An 18927-nucleotide genomic window follows, 5' to 3' on the forward strand; every position below is an offset into this window, starting at 1 on the left:
CAAGTTGTCCCTCCTTTCCGGTAATTGGTCCTTGGAAATTCATTACAAAAAGGCTTGTAAAACCCCCAAGACTTAACATGAGCACTGCAGGTCCTGGGCTGCAATCAGGAGGCACCCCACCCCACCTGGAGCGTGGACTTCAGGGCGGAGGCCTGTGACAGCTGAGGTGTGGGCTGTGAGGGAGGGATTTCCCTCAGGGCTGGAGTGTGGGGTCCGGGTGACAAGAGGTAGGGGCCCTGCATGAGGACAGTGAGACCAGCACAGGCTTGGACCTGGGGTGGGGGAAGGATGGGAAATTCCCCAGGACTACAGTCTTCCCTGAGGGAAGTCCTGATTGAGAGAAGCAGGAAACTCAGACCTCAGATTTCCTCCCATCTCGTTCGAGTGTAACAGGACACTCAGTAATTTGGTCCACCCCTCTAGGACCTGGCCGTATCACCAGTCTTGAAAACACCAGGAAATAGAAACTTTGAAAAATCAGAACTATCCGAGGGTGGGAGGGGCCTGAGCACTGTCCCAGCATCTGCACCCACACTGCTCAGGTCTCTGCTTCAGGAAGCTTCCATCTGCTTCACTTGGGACCACAGCTGCTCCCCAAAGCCAGAAATGATCAATCAGGAACATGAGGTGTCCATGCTGGGGGGTCCCCAGAACTCAGGGCCCATGATGTCCACCGTGGTCAACATCCAGACAGAGACCGTCGTGCCCGACCACATCGTCTGGTCCCTGTTCAACACGCTCTTCTTCAACACCTGCTGCCTGGGCTTTGTGGCCTTTGCCTTCTCCGTGAAGGTGGGTGTGTGCCTGGGGGCTTCTCCAGAAAGTGTGTGTGAGCCCACAGGGGTCTGCTGCCCAGATGGCCCTGGGGACTGGGGAGCTCTTGTGTGTGTGTGTGTGTGTGTGTGTGTGTGTGTGTGTGTGTGTGTGTGTGTGTGCAGGTCACGATGAGGCTGCATGGGATGCATGGGGATGGCAGGGTCAGCCTTTGTCCCCAGGACCCCAAGCAATTCCCTACTGACCATACCAGAAATTGCATCCCTCAGACTCACCATGAGGCTCTGAGGCTCTGTCAGAAAGAACAAAAGTACTCGGAAAACTCTGACCCTTGGTGGGTGAGAGGCCAGCAAACGGGCCAGGGCAGGGGGAGAGGAGTCCGGAGACCCCTGGAGAGGCTGAGTCTGTGAGGGGGGAGGTGTCCCTCTGGCCCTGTCCTGCTCAGGCTCCAGGGAACCGGGAGGGGAGGGTCCCTGATCTGGCTGAAGGGCAGGTGGAGGCTGGTCTGGGCAGGGACCAGGCAGGGGGGGACCTGAGTCATAGCACCTGGCTCTCCCCAGGACCCGCTGCAGGCCCCACTCACCATCTCTTCTCCCCCAGTCTAGGGACCGGAAGATGGTGGGAGACGTGATCGGGGCCCAGAGCTATGCATCCACCGCCAAGTGCCTGAACATCTGGGCGGTGGTCCTGGGCATCCTTTCCATCCTTGCTGTCATCATCACGGTCGTCGTTGTCATCACTGCAGGGGTTCATCAGGCTAGAGGGCGCCTTTAGTAACTGCCCAAAGCCTGAGGCAGTCACCCCAGCTGTTTATACACACATGTGTCTACCCTGAATTCAATAAAGGACATATGTGTGACAATGCTGTGTTTTTCCTGGGGAGGGGTCCCTGCTGAGAGTCCAGGCCTGCCCAGGAGACGGAGCCCATCACCACCTGCCCCACCTGCTTGCTGCCCAGGGGTCAGGAAGAGCCTGGATCCAAAGCCGGGATCGGCCAGACCTCCCTCCCCGCAGGAGCACATCTATCCTGCTCTCTGCCCTCCCCCGCCTCGGGACCTGACCTCCAAGAGGCTATCTCAGGAGTGCCCCCCACACCCACCCCACCGCCCAGTCTCAATCCAGGTCTCACTGCGGGCCAAGCCTGAGGGAACAGGCTCTCCCTAGGGCAGGCGGGAAACCCCAGGGCGGCCTCCCCAGCTCAGCCGCCTCCGCCTGGCCCTGGCCCCCAGTCTTCACTCCCCTCCCGCACGGCGCCCCACCATTCCGGCCCTCCGCCCGCTGCCGGCCGCGCCCACGGTCTCTCCTGCCGTTTCCCCAGCCCCAGTCACCCGCGTGGCCCACTTGCCTACTTGTCAGCCCCTCTGCCCACACCCCGCCTGTTCACCTGGTACGCTTTGCCCACTGCACCTACCAACCTGGTGGCACAGCTCTGCCAGTCACCCACCCCGCCCATCACCCACCCCGCCCACCTTAGAGCCATTATGCCCACTGCCCTTTCGGTACCAACCACAGAGGAAACTGTTAGGAGACCCCCTCTGACCAGCCGTGTACTCCGTGCAGTGGGAGCCCTCCTGGGTCCTCAAATCGCCCACCAAACCCTACGACGTCCTCTGTTAACTACTCTTCACATGACATGACAGCATCTTTTTTAAAAAAAATTTTTTTAAAGATAATTTATTAATTTGGTTTATAGGATGAAGCTCAACCACCGAGCACGCCGGCCGGGCTCACATGACATTTTCACATGTTAGTAACCTTCATCCAGTTCCTCGTCTCCTCTCCCATGTACCCACAAAGCTCCTAGACTACTTCACACTGACCAAGCACCTGCTGACCCCTCGTGATCTGCTGGAGACCCCTGTGGGTGACACGGATCGCTCAGTTTTCAGGAATGAGAGTGGAGAGGGCTGTGCTGGGTAGGCCATGGCAGCCCCTCTGGAAGCTGTCGAGGCAGCACCTTTGTCTTTGCTGGCTGAACTCTGTGCTCTCATGGGGCTGTATTTTGACCAAGGGCAGAACCACCGACCTTCGTGCTGACAGTGATCTGTCTTCACGGCAGATCGTGAATTTGGAAAGCTGTAGAAGCTACATGGCTTCCTTCCAGTGGAAACAAAAGTAAAAGTGACCTGTGTGTTCTGGGATTATTGGACACTATACATTTACCTGCCACTTCCCCTATTATTAAAGGTCCCAGGACATTCTAAACGTGACTCCCTGGAGGCTCAGGGAAATCACTTTGTGACATCCTGCTAGCAATGCTGCCCTGAAGGAGCCAGCAGCAGGCAGGCACACCTCTGTTATCGCCCAGAGGGTACATCTCCAAAGGATAATTTAGAAAAACTGTTCAGAGAGGCCCAACAACTGGCCCCAGAAAAGGAATCACGAGGTTGGAACGCCAGTCGTTGCTGTGAGGAAAGGAAAGCTCCTATTCAGATGAGCTCACAGCCCTGTCCTCCTGGAGATGCTAGGTTTCCATCCTGACAGCTGTCTGCGCATTAGCCATGGTCCTCGGACAGGAGCGTGTTTGAGCGTCAGCAGTGCATGGAGACAGTAACAAGGCCGTGAAAAGCACCCACCTCACTGTCCACCGGTGCAAAGAACAACCCAGGGAAGCCTGTCCACACAGCCCTGGACCTTTCAAATAAGCTTCACAGACCATTGGAGGTTTGGCCAATAGATACCATGCAGCTCTCCCATCTCATGGATAAAGAGGTGAGCTAGTCGTGGTTGGCATGTGCCCCACTGGACGGAAGCTTTTCCTTGTGGACAGGCCACTGCCTCTTCTCTGGCTGAAGTTCTGTTAGAGAAGATTATCCCAGCTGGGAACCTTCGGGGACTGCACAGCAACCCAGGAACCCGTTTCACTGCTCAGGTTCTCAACAAGTCTGGGCTATTTGACCAATTTTACCTTCTCACTGCACTCTCTATCTCAGCCCTCAGGTGTAGTCAAATGTGCTAAGGGTCTTATTAAGATCCAATTGGAAAAACGTATACTGAACCTCCAAACACCCTGGCCAACGGCACTGTCCTTGGTCCTTTTAAATCTCAGGTCCACCCCCTCCGGGCTCATGAGTTCTCACCATTTAAAATGATTCCAGGACGACCTGAGCATCCGGCTCCTGCTTCTTTCCACCCATCGTTGATGACAGGACACACGATTTATTGTCATGGCCCAGCTGCTTCTACTGAGAACAACCATGCTCTGGTAGAGCGAGCCTGGTGCTGGGCTCCCAGAGGAAGGGAACCCCCAACTCCACACTTTGCAACCTGGGGACTCTGTTTACTGCAGAAGACACCTCCAGCCCAGCTGGAAGGGCCCCGCCAGGTGCTGCAGACATGCCATGTGCTGCTGAACCCCAGGGAGCAGACCCTAGGAAGCGTGTGTCACTCCCCAAGAAGGCACCAAACCCTGCTGCAGCTGCATGCCCATCTGTTGATCTGATTCTACAGCTGTCCACAAGTGGAGGTGGGCAGCCTCTGAAGGAGACCGATTTCCCAAGTGAGCAGAGCAGACCTGGACAGCCTTTCCTTACAGTGGCTTCTTTCCCTTCTCCCTCTTGGGGGGAATGCCCTTCTCCGCATTTCCCAGTCTGCTGTGAAAGGGGCCTCTCTCAGGTTGCCGGATCTGCCATCAGGAGCTTTGATCTGCTCTGGCCTGTGTGGCTGCTTTGATTCCCGGACAGGGCACACACCTAGGTTGCAGGTCATGGTGTATTTGGGAGGCAACCAATAGATGTTTCTCTCTCACATCGACATTTCTCTCTCTCTCCCTCCCTTCCTCTCTCTAAAATCAATAAAAAAACATGTCCTGGGGAGAGGATTATAACAAAAAACACACAAAAAACACAGATTAACAGTAGAAAACCAGGAGTTTAACAACTTGTGCATCTCCTGCATACATGGGAGAGACCCAGAAAACTGAGTAGCTCAGGAAAGGCCAAGCAACCACCTTAAACATCATCTCTAGCTGAACACAAAACATGGAGTGGAGTGTCAGGAGCCAGTGGAGGGAAGTGACCAGGAAAAGCACAGTAAACAGGGTAGTTAGTTAGGCAGATCTGCTTTTGTGCTGCATTGACAGAAGCTTTTAGAGACGAGGGAAGCCCTTCTTTTAGAGCGGGAAGACTCCCTGAAAATGTAAATGAGCGTTACAAAGGGGATTTCAGAGCTTCTCTGTTTTGTAAAACAATAAACCTAAAATAATCCTTACGCCAAGAAGCATAATTTGTAATGACAAATTCTGCTCCCCTTCAGGGGCGTGACTTCAGAGACTACAGAAAAAACCCTGAGATCCCCTCACACCCTAATTGAGGAACTGAGGTAGCTGAGAGGAGGTCTGACTGGAGGGACAGGGACAGGAAGACACCCCCCCCCCCCAGGCCCTCAGCCTTCCTCCGCTGGGCTCTTGTGCAACATGACACTCCAGCAATTTTGACGCCCTCTAGGAACACAGCCAAAAAGGAGCTTTGGGGAAAACGAAACTATCACTTGGGCTCTGTTATCCTGGGATCCGGACAGTTTCTGCCCTCCTTTGACACCATGAACCACAGTCCCCAGACCTTCTTCAGCGGCTCCCACACCAGAGGCCCCCCATCCTATGAGGTGCTCAAGGAGGAACATGAGGTGTCCGTCCTGGGGGGCTCCCAGAGTCCAGTGCCAGCGAGGACGACAGTGATCAACATCCAGTCCGACACCGTCGTGCCCGACCACATCGTCTGGTCCCTGTTCAACACGCTCTTCCTCAACACCTGCTGCCTGGGCTTTGTGGCCTTCGCCTTCTCCGTGAAGGTGGGTGTGTGCCTGGGGGCTTCTCCAGAAAGTGTGTGTGAGCCCACAGGGGTCTCTTGCCAAGGAAGCCCTTGGGATGGGGGAGCCCGTGTGTGTGTGTGTGTGTGCGCGCGCGCAGGTCACAATGAGGCTGCATGGGCTGCATGGGAGTGGCAGGGTCAGCTTATGTCTTCAGGACTCCATGAAATTCCCTACTGACCATACAAAAAATTATATCCATGTGGCTCTACCACTCTTTCAGAAAAAACAAAGGGACTCAGAAAAACCTGCCCCCTGGTGGGGTGATCCCAGCAAAGGGGTCAGGGCAGGGGGAGAGGAGCCCTGAGACCTCTGGAGAGGCTGAGATTTGGGGGGGGGGTGTCCATTTGGCCCTGTCCTGCTCAGGCTCCAGGGAACAGGGAGGGGAGTGAGGGCAGGTGGAGGCTGGTCTGGGCAGGAACCAGGCAGGGGAGGACCTGAGTCATAGCACTTGGCTCTCCCCAGGACCCGCTCCAGGCCCCCCTCACCATCTCTTCTCCCCCAGTCTAGGGACCGGAAGATGGTGGGAGACGTGATCGGGGCCCAGAGCTATGCGTCCACCGCCAAGTGCCTGAACATCTGGGCGGTGGTCCTGGGCATCCTTTCCATCCTTGCTGTCATCATCACGGCGGTCGTTGTGTTGGTGTTAAATCACTGAATTACAGTTACTAGGTTCCTGATAGCTGCCCAAAGCCTCAGGTGGTCACCCCGTCCCAGCTGCTTAAACGCACACGTGTTTACAATGGAATTTAATAAACCACCTTTGTGACAGTGCTGTGCTTATTTGGAGAGTCCCAGCCTGCCCCTGAGGCTGAGCCACCCCCACCTGTCCCACCTGCTTGCTGCCCAGAGGTGAGCAAGGGTCGGGTGCACAGCCAGGAGCGGCCAGGCCATCCTCCCGCAGGGGGCGCGCCTGTCCCCTTCTCTGCCCTCGCGCCGCCTCAAGGCCGGGATGGGCTCTCTCAGGACTGTCCCCTCCCGTCCCCGTCCCCCTTCCCCTCCCCGCTCTGCCCCTTCTTCCAGGCCTCTAGCGTTCCCGGGGCGGCTGGGGAAACACCAGTTATGCGCCCACTTCTCAGTGGTGCCCGTGCCCCCCTCTGCGCCTCGCCCACCCGCCTGGATCCGCCCCCACGCAGTCCCGCCCCGAGGCTCGGCGCCCTGCCCGCCCCCAGCCCGGCCCTCAGCCCTGCCCCGCCCCGCCCCCAGCCCCGCCCCCAGCCCTCGCCCCGCCCCCGGCCCGGCCCTCGCCCCGCCCCCAGCCCGGCCCTCGGCTCCGCCCCGCCCCGCGGCTCCCCCACGCACCTGGCCTCGCCCGCACGGCTCTGGTCCCGCCCAACTGCTTCCCGCCTTTTCTTTCTCTCTTGGTTTTAAGCCTCACCGCGGTACTTTCCGCGTTGCTTCCCTGAGAGTGGGAGATGGAGGGAGGGAGGGAAACATCGACATGAGGGCGGCGATTCGGGGCCTCCCGCTCGCGCCCCGACCGAGCCCGGGGACCGCACTTGCACCGGGTGCGAGCCCTTGGCCGGACTCGCGGGGCCCCTGCAGTCCTGGGCGACGCCCTAACCGCTGAACAAACGGGCCGGGGCTCCCGTCTTTCCCGGGCAGGATCACCCGCCCTTCGGGCAGCGTCTAGCCCGCCTGCCCGGCCCCGCGCTGGTCCCCAGGCCCGAGCCCGGCCCCGATTTCACCCGCCGCCAGCCCCGCCCCCACCGCACGGCCCTGCCCCGGCGAGGCCCCGCCCCACCCCTGGCCCCGCCCCGGCGAGGCCCCGCCCTCCCACCGCCTGCGGGGCCCAGGACCCTTTCGACCCCGCCCAGGCCCCCGCCCCACCCACCGTCCGAGCAACGCCCACCTGGGTGACCCGCGACGCCGGGTCCACCGCGTCCCAGCAGAGCTGCCGGTGGGCGCCCGGGACTCGGGGTGCTCGCTGCTGGGTCCCCGCGGCCCAGCCGCCGGCACCCAGGGCCTTCCACTGACCTGCGTGTGCGCCTGAGTGAAGCCCCAGGAGGCCCAGCAGCTTTCCCGAAGACCACGGCGCCTTGCTGGCTGCAGGCGGGGTCTCCCGCCGCAGCACCTCCGTCCCGAGTCACGGCGGCTCCGAGGGTCCTTCCGGCGCCGAGCGCGCGTCCTGCCCGCTGTCCGTCGGGATGTCCGACCGGCCCTGGGCCCACGGACGGGGTCGGGGTCACATGGCGGCGCCCCTCTCCTGTCCTGCCCGGGAGCAAACCCTTCCCCAACCCCGAGGAGCGGATCTGGCAGCTGCAGGACCATCTTCCCTGGGCCTGAGCCCGCGGGACGTTAGTCCCGATGGAGGCTGTAGCAGTCTGCGGGTGGGGGGATCCTCGGCCGTGGCGGCCCCGTATGGATCTGGACGTGGGAGTGGGGCCCGTTTGATGAAAACTGCAGCATGCCATCCCCAAAGCCTGCCCCCAGCATGCTCATGAGACCCGCTGTTTCCTTTAAAAAAAAAAACTAGGGTATATCGATATAATTTGTTGATTTGAGGGAGAGAGGAAGGGAGAGGGGGAGAGAGAAAGAGAGAGACATCAGTGATGAGCCCCGCCGGGCCTGGCTCAGCGGTTGATCCAGGCGACCAGGGCTTGATCAATGACTCTCTCATCATTGATGTTTCTATCTCTCTCTCTCTCCCTCTCCTTTCCTCTCTCTGAAATCAATAAAGATATATTAAAAAAACAAAACTAAAAAAAGAAAAAGAAACATCAGTGATGAGAGAGAGAAACACCCCCAGTACATCGCCCCCTACTGGGGATGGAGCCCAAAACCCAGGCACGTGCCCTGGCTGGGAATCCAACCTTGACTTCTTGCTTGGCTCATGGGCTGATGCTCAACCACTGAACCCCACCAGCTGGGCTCTGTTTCTTTTATTAAAAAATAAAATCTTTTGAGGTCTCAGAAAAACTTGAAAATGGCTGTAATAAGACACCTAGTTACAGCTACCCTGGCTCTCTGTGAGCTCTGTGACCAAGCTGGAGAAGACACTGGAGGTGAGGAGACATTGCAGACTTGGCAGAACCACCTTGGGCTCACCTGCCCTCAGGTGAACAGCTCCTCAAAGTGACACGGTCACTCAGGTTCTGTGCACATGACGGAAAGTGGTTCTAGAACACTACAGTGACAGCCGTCACCCTGCAACAACCACAGGCTGACACCAAACTTAATGTCTACCAGGGCTAGTAAGACCCAAATTTAATCCATCTACTCATAAGCATTTTACATCTCTTTGTGTCAGGAGTTCTCAAACTTGGGCATCAGAATCATTTGGACAATTTCTTAAAACGGATGCTGGGGTGGGGGTAGGAGTGGGGGGGTAGCCTGAGGTTCAGATTTGGTAGGTCTGAGGTAGGAGGTCAGGAGCTGTGCCAAGGTCCAGGTGGTGGCGGTGACACTGCTGGTCAGGCATGCACTTGTGACAACCTCTGCCCTGTAAAAATTTAAAAATTAAATTTAAAATAAGACAAAGAGAGTCAAGGTATCTATAATCAGATTAATAATTAACTCAAGTGTTCACCCCTGCAAGGTCATCAGCCAAGGCCTCTGCTGTTTCACTCTACAAGGGCCCCTAGCAGGACCTTGAAACTGGAAATTCTGTGACCCAGCCTGGAAAACAAGACCATAATGTTTTCAGAGACACTCATTCTATTCTTCACCACCCCTAGTAACCAGCCAATTACCAACTTACACAGGACAGATAATAGAAACTTCTGAGAAATCAAAACTGCCTTAAAGAGGGAGGGATCCTGAGCACTGTCCCAGCATCTGCACCCACACTGCTCAGGTCTCTGCTTCAGGAAGCTTCCACCTGCTTCACCTGGGACCACAGCTGCTCCCCAAAGCCAGAGATGATCAAGCAGGAACATGAGTTGGTCAACCTGGGGGGTCCCCAGAACTCACCGCCCATGATGTCCACCGTGGTCAACATCCAGACAGAGACGGTTGTGCCCGACCACATCATCTGGTCCCTGTTCAACACGCTCTTCTTCAACACCTGCTGCCTGGGCTTTGTGGCCTTCGCCTACTCCGTGAAGGTGGGTGTGTGCCTGGGGGCTTCTCCAGAAAGTGTGTGTGAGCCCACAGGGGTCTGCTGCCCAGATGGCCCTTGGCACTGGGGAACCCTAGTGAGAATGCTTTTCTGTGTGGATGTGTGTGGTTGGGTGGGGTTCATTCCCAGGGATGGTTTGCGGTGGGGTTGCATGGACGGGCAAGTGGGTGGGAGGGTCAGCTCTGTCTCCACCATCCCCAGGAGCCCCCCTTCCACCCTAAGTAGAGAAATTACACCCTTCACACATCTGGCTCAAACCTTAAGTCTGGTCCAGAGAAGGAAAGGTCCTTAAAGATGCTGACTCAGGGTGGGGTGAGAGGACAGCCAAGGGGCCAGGGCAGGGGGAGGAGGAGCCCTGAGACCCCTGGACAGGTGGAGTCTGTGAGGGACGGGTGTGCCTGGCCCTGTCCTGCTCAGTCTCCAGGGAACAGGGATGGGAGGGTCCCTGATCTGTCTGAGGGCAGGTGGAACCTGGTCTGGGCAGGGACCAGCCAGGGGAGTCATAGCACCTGGCTCTCCCCAGGACCTGCTCCAGCCCCGCTCACCATCTCTTTTCCCCCAGTCTAGGGACCGGAAGATGGTGGGAGACATGTTCGGGGCCCAGCGGTATGCATCCACTGCCAAGAGCCTGAACATCTGGGCCCTGGTCTTGGGCATCCTTTCCACCATCGGAGTCATTGTTCTTCTGGTGTTTGTGCTCCCTGGATTCTTCCATGCAATGGGGAGGGGGTACTAGTCCCCACCTAGGGCATGTGACCAAGTCCCCCCACCCTCTGTGAACCCTGCCCTGGGGGCCCATCCCTGTACCCAGCACTTTGTACAGAATAGAGCTATGTGCAGCTGAACTCAATAAAGTGCACTTGTATGTGACGATGCTGACATTTCCTGGGCAGGGCACTGCGGGGTCCCCAGCCTGCCCCTGAGACAGCCCCAGCACCCCCTCTCCTACCTGCTTGCTGCTCTGAGAGGGGCCCGACACTTTCTGAGATGTTCCTGGCCTCCCGCTGGGAGCAGCAGCTGGACCATGGTCCTAGGATGGGGGTCCCTCCCTCCAGTGCCTAAGCCCTGACCCAAGGGGCACTGGGTCCAGAGCACCCTTGGGCCCGAGGACAAGCCTCCCTGCCTCTGGGCTGGCTGGGAGCAGTGGTGCTGGGTGAGTGCGGCAGGCGAGTCCTCTGGGAGGCCATGGGGTTTGCATGTGGGGTGCAGGGATGGAGCCCCGACCCTGCAGCCCCTCCTGGGCGGTCCCACCATTGCTGTGTCCTCCTGCCTCCTCCAGCCCCCAGCTCTGTTCTTGCTCCTCTGCAGGGTACAGGGGCAGGTGCAGCCAGTGGCCAGGGAGGGGCAGAGTGTTCAGCCCGATGGACAGAAACCCTGAGAGGAAGGACCCATCCTCCCACCAAACCAGCTGGGCTTGCTGGCCGGAGCTGCTGCCAGTGCCCAGGAGGGTCTCCCGGCGGTGGGCACCCTCGGGCTTTGGGGGTGAGCCTTTGCCAGGGCCCGGGATGCACATGGGAATGGAGCTGTCCTCAGCTTGACCCCCCACTCCCTGCACAGTGGCCCTGAGAGGCTGGCGAAGTCCAGGTGACCACAGGCTGGTGTCAGCGAGGTGAACCCATGTCTCCATGGGCCTTGCCCTTTGGGGGCCTGGCCTCCCCGGGTTCCAGCTGTGGGGCGAAGTCAGTCCCTTGCTGTGGTCTGTGGGCGGCAGCTGTTCCCGATGGGCTCTCCGTTCAGTCGGGGCACCCACGAGGGGCGGACAACCCAAACCCCCACACCCCCTTTGCGACACCCCCTGCAGCACCCAACTCCTGGGCCAAACGTGGGTGCTTCGTCTGTGGTAGGCGATGCCTCCAAGGGCGCCCCTGTTCCCGGGTCCCCCGGTGAGCACGAGGGGGCTCAGGCCCAGGGAAGATGGTCCTGAGGTGGGAGAACCCCCCTCGGGGTTGGGGAAGGATTTGCGCCCGGCAGGACGGAGGGGGGCGCCGCCACGCGACCCCGCCCGGGGCGGGCGTACCCCCGAGGGGCGCGGGCAGGGCGCGCTCGGCGGGAAGGAGCCCTGAGCCGCGGCGACTGGGGCGCAGGTGCTGCGGGGAGACCCCGCCTGCAGCCAGCAAGGCGCCCGTGACCTCGGGCTCCGGAAAAATTACACGCGCGCCGGGGCTTCCCGCGGGCCCGACTGCAGGCGGGGCAGCCAGTGTCCGGGGAGGGACAGTGTTCAGTCGGAGGGACAGCGAGCGGCCTGAGTCCTGGGAGCCCCGCCAGCAGCTGTGGCCCGGGTGCCGGCGGACCAGGCGTCACCCGGCCCAGGGCGGGCGTGGCTGGGACGGTGGGTGCGGTGGAGGCTGGGCGGGGCCCGAGAGCGGCGGGGGCGGGGGATCTCGGGGCGTCGTCGCCCCTCCGGCTCTGGGGTCCCGGCTCTGAGGTCCCGGCCTCCCGCGCAGCGTCGTCTTCCCGCACCGCGGCCTCTCCCCGCACCGCGGCCTCTCCCCGCGCGGCGGCCTCTCCCCGCACCGCGGCCTCTCCCCGCGCGGCGGCCTCTCCCCGCACCGCGGCCTCTCCCCGCACCGCGGCCTCTCCCCGCGCGGCGGCCTCTCCCCGCACCGCGGCCCCTCCCCGCACCGCGGCCCCTCCCCGCACCGCGGCCCCTCCCCGCGCGGCGGCCCCTCCCCGCACCGCGGCCTCTCCCCGCACCGCGGCCCCTCCCCGCACCGCGGCCCCTCCCCGCACCGCGGCCCCTCCCCGCGCGGCGGCCCCTCCCCGCACCGCGGCCCCTCCCCGCACCGCGGCCCCTCCCCGCACCGCGGCCTCTTCCCGCACCGCGGCCTCTCCCCGCACCGCGGCCTCTCCCCGCACCGCGGCCCCTCCCCGCACCGCGGCCCCTCCCCGCACCGCGGCCCCTCCCCGCGCCGCGGCCTCTCCCCGCGCGGCGGCCTCTTCCCGCACCGCGGCCTCTCCCAGCACCGCGGCCTCTCCCCGCACCGCGGCCCCTCCCCGCGCGGCGGCCCCTCCCCGCACCGCGGCCCCTCCCCGCACCGCGGCCCCTCCCCGCACCGCGGCCCCTCCCCGCACCGCGGCCTCTCCCCGCGCGGCGGCCTCTTCCCGCACCGCGGCCTCTCCCCGCACCCTGGCCTCTCCCCGCACCGCGGCCCCTCCCCGCACCGCGGCCCCTCCCCGCACCGCGGCCTCTCCCCGCGCAGCAGCGCGTTTCCCCCCCGGGGGGCAGGCCCGCGGGCCTCGCACCTCCCGGACCATCCTCCCGGGCCCGACCCCCTCCTGCTCAGACCTGGGACCCTGGGGCCAGGGGCGCCCTGCTGGGGCCCCGTGGCTCATCCTGGGGACCCCAACCTGCCAGCCGCCTCAGGAGTCAGGCGCTGCTGCTGGGGACGGGTGGGGGGCCTGGGTGAGGGGCGGGAGATCCGCGGCCCGTGTGGGGCGCGCGGGGAGAAAGGGGCGGGCTTGGCCGGCCCAGCGCCCAGCGCCCAGCGCCCAGCGCCCAGCGCGCGCCCCGCTGCTGAAGGCGGGTGCCCCCGGGGCGCCCTGTGCCCACGCCCCTGGGAACCTTGACAGAACCGGGTACGGAGCTGATTTCAGGGATTCTCTCGCACCTGAGGAGCAGGGAACACGGGCTCTCTCCACAGGCGGCCTCTGGGCTCCCCAAGTCGTGTCCCCGAAGCCTTCTGGAGTGATGGGGGCCTTGGACCACGTGTTCTGGGCCAGGGCCCTGTTCCGCAGTGACTCCGTCCTGGGCCAGGGCTCAGATCTCTGGGAAGGAGAGAGCCCCCCCCCCCCGACCCTTTTCCGTGTTGCTCCTCGCGTGGGGCCAAGTAAGGTAAGGCCTGAGGACAGGCTCCACCCCCCCCCCCGGGCAGCGAGGTGGGGCAGGTGCGGGTGGGCGCAGTCTCAGGGCAGGCTGGGGCTCTCACAAGAGCCTCTCTCACAGCATTGTCACGTACATGTCCCCTTATTTTTATTTTTATTTTTAAAATTTTATTTTTGTTTAAAACATTACAGATGTCCCTTTTTCTCCCCAATGACCCGTTCCACCCCGTCCCATCCGCCTCCCCAGTCCCTCTCCCCACCATTGTCGTGTCCTGGGTTGTGCATCTCTGCATATTAGTTCTTTGGTTACTCTCTCCCCCTCCACCCACCCGCCCTCCTCCCTCCCTCTGACATTCGTTGAATCTATTCTGTTCATCAGCTTATTAAGTTCTTCATATTCCACGTATAAGCGAGATCATGTGATGTTTGTCTTCCTCTGCCTGGCTTATCTCACTCCGCATAATGTTCTCCAGGTCCCTCCATGCTGTCCCAAAGGGCACGAGATCCTCCTTTACAGCTGCGTAGTGTCCATGGTGTGAATGTCCCACAGCTTTTCATCCACTCATCTGCTGATGGGCACTTGGCTGTTTCCAGATCTTAGCTACTGTAAACTGTGCTGCTATGAACATATATTCTTTCTGATTACTGTTTCAGGATTTTAGGATACATTCCTAGGAGTGGAATCACTGGGTCAAAAGGCAGCTCCATTTTTAATTTTTTGAGGACCCCCCATACTGTTTTCCATAGTGGCTGCCCCAGTCTGCATTCCCACCAGCAGTGCCCCAGGGTCCCCTTTCCCCACACCCTCGCCAGCACATGGCGTTTGTTGATTTGTTGATGGAGCCATTCTGACAGGTGTGAGGTGATACCTCATTGTGGTTTTAATTTGCATGTCTCTGAAAAGTATGGAATGCTTCAGGAATTTGGGCGTCATCCTTGGGTAGGGGTCATGCTAATCATCTCTGTATTGTTCCAATTTTAGTATATGTGCTGCAGAATCGAGCGCCTAGTCCCTTATTAAGTTCCATTGTAGACACATGTGCATATAAACAGCTGTGAAAAGGGTGACAGCCTCAGGCTAAGGGCAGCTACAGGTGGCCTCCATCACCCTTTATGATGTCAGAATTGCCTGAAACTTAGTAAGCCACTGGCAAAAAAAATGATCAAAATGATGGACACAAGGATGCCCAAGACCAGGGCCCAGATGTTCAGGCACTTGGCGGTGAATGCATAGCTCTGGGCCCCGATCACGTCTCCCACCATCTTCCGGTCCCTAGACTGAGGGAGAAGAGATGGTGAGTGGGGCCTGGAGCAGGTCCTGGGGAGAGCCAGGTGCTATGACTCAGGTCCCCCCCTGCCTGGTCCCTGCCCAGACCAGCCTCCACCTGCCCTTCAACCAGATCAGGGACCCTCCCCTCTGTGTGTCCCTGGAGCCTGAGCAGTACAGGGCCAGGGTGACCGCCCCCCCCCCAGACTCTCAGCTTCTCCAGGGGTCTCCGGACTCCTCTCCCCCTGCCCTGGCCCGTTTGCTGGCCTCTCACCCACCAAGGGTCAGAGTTTTCCGAGTACTTTTGTTCTTTCTGACAGAGCCTCAGAGCCTCAGAGCCTCATGGTGAGTCTGAGGGATGCAATTTCTGGTATGGTCAGTAGGGAATTGCTTGGGGTCCTGGGGACAAAGGCTGACCCTGCCATCCCCATGCATCCCATGCAGCCTCATCGTGACCTGCACACACAGGTGCGCACACACAGTTGCACACACACACACACACACACACACACAAGAGCTCCCCAGTCCCCAGGGCCATCTGGGCAGCAGACCCCTGTGGGCTCACACACACTTTCTGGAGAAGCCCCCAGGCACACACCCACCTTCACGGAGTAGGCAAAGGCCACAAAGCCCAGGCAGCAGGTGTTGAAGAAGAGCGTGTTGAACAGGGACCAGACGATGTGGTCGGTCACAACGGTCTCTGTCTGGATGTTGACCATGGTGGACATCATGGGCCCTGAGTTCTGGGGACCCCCAGGATGGACACCTCATGTTCCTGATTGATCATCTCTGGCTTTGGGGAGCAGCTGTGGTCCCAGGTGAAGCAGGTGGAAGCTTCCTGAAGCAGAGACCTGAGCAGTGTGGGTGCAGATGCTGGGACAGTGCTCAGGCCCCTCCCTCCCCCAGGTAGTTCTGATTTCTCAGAAATGTCTATTTCCTGTTGTTTCCAAAACTGGTGATCTGGGCGGGTCCTAAGAGGGTGGAAGAAATCTATGTGTCAAGTGACATAAGAAATTGGGGGGAAATTCTGCAGTCCAATTGTGAATTTTCTGTCCCTGTCACTTGTATCAGGACTTGTCTCCTCAAGGAGGACTGGAGTGAGTCCTGGGGACTTTTCCCGGCTTGGAGCCACCTGGTCCATTCCGCACCTCAGGCCTGAGGCTGTGTAGGTCTCACGGTCTCCATGCAGGGCTCCTACTAGGTGGCCCAGAAGTCTGGGTCTCTGGTGCTGGGGCCCCTTCCACCTTTCCAGATTCTGATCATGTGAGCATCTCCCCTGGGTCCCCCACAGGGCGCCAGCTGCTTCCTGCACGTGTTGCCTGCAGCCTATTGCTATGTGAAATTGTCCTGTTGAATAGCTGGTGTGGCTCTGTGTTCCCCTGGACCCCACTGACCCACTGATGGAGGCCAGGTGCACTGGGCAGTCAGAGGGCGTGGAGGTTGAGCCCCTGCCCCTGGTGCCTGGTCTGGGGAGAAGTCAGAGGGGTTGGGATGCACTTGCTAAAAGGCCCCATGGGCTGCACACACCAGTGCCCAGGGGACCACCCTCCCATTGTGACTGTTTCCTGTCCATGGGGTGCAGCTCAGCCTGGTGCCACTTTTACCAGGTGGCTGTCAGCAGACGTCACCTGGGCAGAGATCACAGTGACCTGCGGTGACTTGTTTGAATAACCTTTACTTGTGTTAGTGCAGTTTATATAATTTACGGGTTATGATTTAATTTTTTTTAGGTGAAATAACTCTTTTTTTAAAATATGTTTTTATTGATTTTAGAGCGAGAGGGAGGGAGAGGATGAGAGAAATAAAACATCGATGAGAGAGAAACGTCAGTCGGCTGCCTCCTGTACGTTCCAGCTCGAGGGGATCGAGCCCAGAACTAGGCTTGTGCCCTGACCGGCAATCAAACTGGTGACCTTCTGGTGCATGGGTTGATGCTCAACCACTGAGCCACACCAGCCAGACATGATTTAATTTTTTAAGCAGGTAAAACTGCATAACACAAAATTTTCCACTTTACCCAGTGATAGTGTACAATTTAGTGGCTTTTACTACATCTTTGGTGTGTCTGGCTTCAGGTGTTCCAGCTCCAGGCAGGGCCTTTGATCAGCAGTCTACTTCCTGTTTGCAAGGATTTCCCTGTTTGGGGAATTTCATATCAGTGGAATCATGCAATGTGTGGCCTTTTTTCCTGTCTTATTTCACTTAACACCATGTCTTCAAGGTTCACCTGTGTTGCAGCTGTGTGCGTCCTTTCACGGCTGATTAATACTTTGTCGGAAGGACATACCAACTGAGTCTTCCATTCATGAGTGTGCACCTGTGTGGTTCCCCACTTTCTGGCTGTTACGAACAATGCTGTTAGGGACACTCGTGTGCAAGTCTCTGCATGGACACCCGTTTTACTTCTCTCCAGTAGACACCTAGGAGTGGGATCAAGGGACCACATGATGACTCTGTGGTTGCCTGTGAGGAACTGCTGTCCATTCCCACAGCAGCTGCACCAGTTGCGATCCCACCAGCAGTCACTGCACTTTCAGTTCCCCCATGTCTTCACCAGCACACACAGCTGTACCTGGTTGTTGGGTATCTCCTGCATTTGCTGGTGGTGCCCAGCTCCTCGAGTGCTCGTGGGCCATTGTGTGTCTGGAGAATGTCTGCTCCCATCCTTGGCCTACTACCTCCTGGACTGTTGTGTTGTTGCTTTTGAAATGTGATGGTTCTTTCCTGTCCTAGACCCTTGTCACACCTGTGAGTTGCAGAATTTCTCTCTCATTTTTTCACTTTCTTGAGTGTCCTTTCAGGCACAAAGGTCTTTAATTTGCCAAAGTGCAAGTCACCTATGTTTCCTCTTGTTGCTTCTGTCATATATAAGAAACTGTCACCTAATTCAAGGTCACAAAGGTTTACAGCTGTTTCTTTCTAACAGTTTTGTAGTTTTAGCACTTATTTTGGGTCTTTGATCCATTCTGAATTAATTTTTTTACAATTTTAAGGTAAGGTCCAACATTATTCCATCCCACGTGGCTATCTAGCTATTTCAGCACCATTTTTGAAAGGTCTTGGCATCCTTGTCCAAAATGAACTGGCCCCAGGAGAATCAGTTTATTATGGGGCTCTAAATTCTATCCTTTGGCCCACATGTCTGTCCTCACGCCCTGGTTACTACAGCTTTGAGTCCCCAACAGTGTTCTTTCTCAAGATTGTTTCGGCCTGACAATTCCATATGCATTTTAGGGTCAGCGTATCCATTTCTGAAAACGGTTAGGGGGATTTGCCAAGGGAGAGGCCTACAAGCCTTGTTGAAAGTAAAAAACAGATTTATTGAAAACCACCTGGGTGCAGGCGGGGTGAGGCTCAAGGGGCAGTCACCACCCCAGGAGGGAGAGACTGCTTTTTATAGGGCTTAGTTGGATGGGGGTGGGGGTGGGGGGAGTTGGGTAAAGGGTTCAGTCTTGTTTGTGCTCTTTCTGTGGTTCCTGGGGTAGCTGCAGGTGTTCTCCCTGTTCCTTTGGGGCTTGGCAGGGGCTTGTGGTTACTTTGTGGTTTGTCAGTTGCCAAGTTCCTGCTCCTACCAAGATGGGAGTTTTGGACTCGGGGTGCCAGGGGCCTTATGTGAACCCCAGACGCCTTTCTGTTTCCTAGATATTCCAGTTCCTCTCACAAGATTTTGTAGGTTTCAGCATACATCTTGCACCTACTTGGGTAAATTTCTTACTCAGTATTTTATTTTTGTTGTGTTTTCTGTTGTTTTTTTAACCCTCACCCGAGGACATTTTTTCCATTGCTTTTCGGAGAGAGTGGAAGGGAGAGAGAGAGAAAGAAAGATCAATCTACTGTTCCACTTATTTATGCATCATTGGTCGCTTCTTGTATGTGCCCTCACCGGGGACAGAACCCACAACCTTGGTGTATGGGGGCGATGCTCCAACCAACTGAGCTACCTGACCAGGGCTGAACTGATTTTTAAAATATATACATTTTTGCCCAGCCAGGTGTGGCTCAACGGTTTAACATCGACCTAGGATCCAGGCCATTGGGGTTTGATTCCCGGTCAGGGCACATGCCCAGGTTGTGGGCTCGATCCCCAGTCAGGGGAGGCAGCCGATCCATGACTCTCTCATTGCTGTTTCTATCTCTCTCTCTCCCTCTCCTTTCCTCTCTCTGAAATCAATAAAGATATATTTTTAAAATATATATA

General features: G+C 58.2%; 3 protein-coding genes and 1 pseudogene across 4 annotated transcripts; 3 read left to right on the top strand and 1 right to left on the bottom strand.

Moving 5' to 3' along the window:
• The first annotated feature begins 218 nt into the window (after positions 1 to 218).
• LOC308565649 (interferon-induced transmembrane protein 2-like) lies at positions 219 to 1636 on the top strand. The gene is made up of 2 exons (XM_081155034.1): positions 219 to 792; positions 1375 to 1636. Exons 1-2 carry the CDS (start codon positions 607 to 609, stop codon positions 1546 to 1548), a joined length of 360 nt encoding a protein of 119 aa, XP_081011160.1. The 5' UTR covers positions 219 to 606; the 3' UTR covers positions 1549 to 1636.
• A 3414-nt stretch (positions 1637 to 5050) lies between these two features.
• LOC308565091 (interferon-induced transmembrane protein 3-like) lies at positions 5051 to 6351 on the top strand. The gene is made up of 2 exons (XM_081153893.1): positions 5051 to 5562; positions 6086 to 6351. The coding sequence occupies exons 1-2, from the start codon at positions 5314 to 5316 to the stop codon at positions 6236 to 6238; spliced, it is 402 nt and encodes a 133-aa protein (XP_081010019.1). The 5' UTR covers positions 5051 to 5313; the 3' UTR covers positions 6239 to 6351.
• A 2701-nt stretch (positions 6352 to 9052) lies between these two features.
• Positions 9053 to 10509, top strand: LOC308565381 (interferon-induced transmembrane protein 1-like). Its single transcript, XM_081154450.1, has 2 exons — positions 9053 to 9626; positions 10203 to 10509. Exons 1-2 carry the CDS (start codon positions 9441 to 9443, stop codon positions 10374 to 10376), a joined length of 360 nt encoding a protein of 119 aa, XP_081010576.1. The 5' UTR covers positions 9053 to 9440; the 3' UTR covers positions 10377 to 10509.
• A 3272-nt stretch (positions 10510 to 13781) lies between these two features.
• Positions 13782 to 15686, bottom strand: LOC308565260 (interferon-induced transmembrane protein 3-like; annotated as a pseudogene). The gene is made up of 2 exons: positions 15332 to 15686; positions 13782 to 14740 (listed from the first exon to the last, which is right to left on the bottom strand). The product of its transcript is annotated as an interferon-induced transmembrane protein 3-like (transcript).
• Positions 15687 to 18927: the final 3241 nt, after the last annotated feature.

This window comes from Miniopterus schreibersii (assembly GCF_964146895.1).
Source record: "Miniopterus schreibersii genome assembly, chromosome: 12".
NCBI classification, from domain to species: domain Eukaryota; kingdom Metazoa; phylum Chordata; class Mammalia; order Chiroptera; family Miniopteridae; genus Miniopterus; species Miniopterus schreibersii.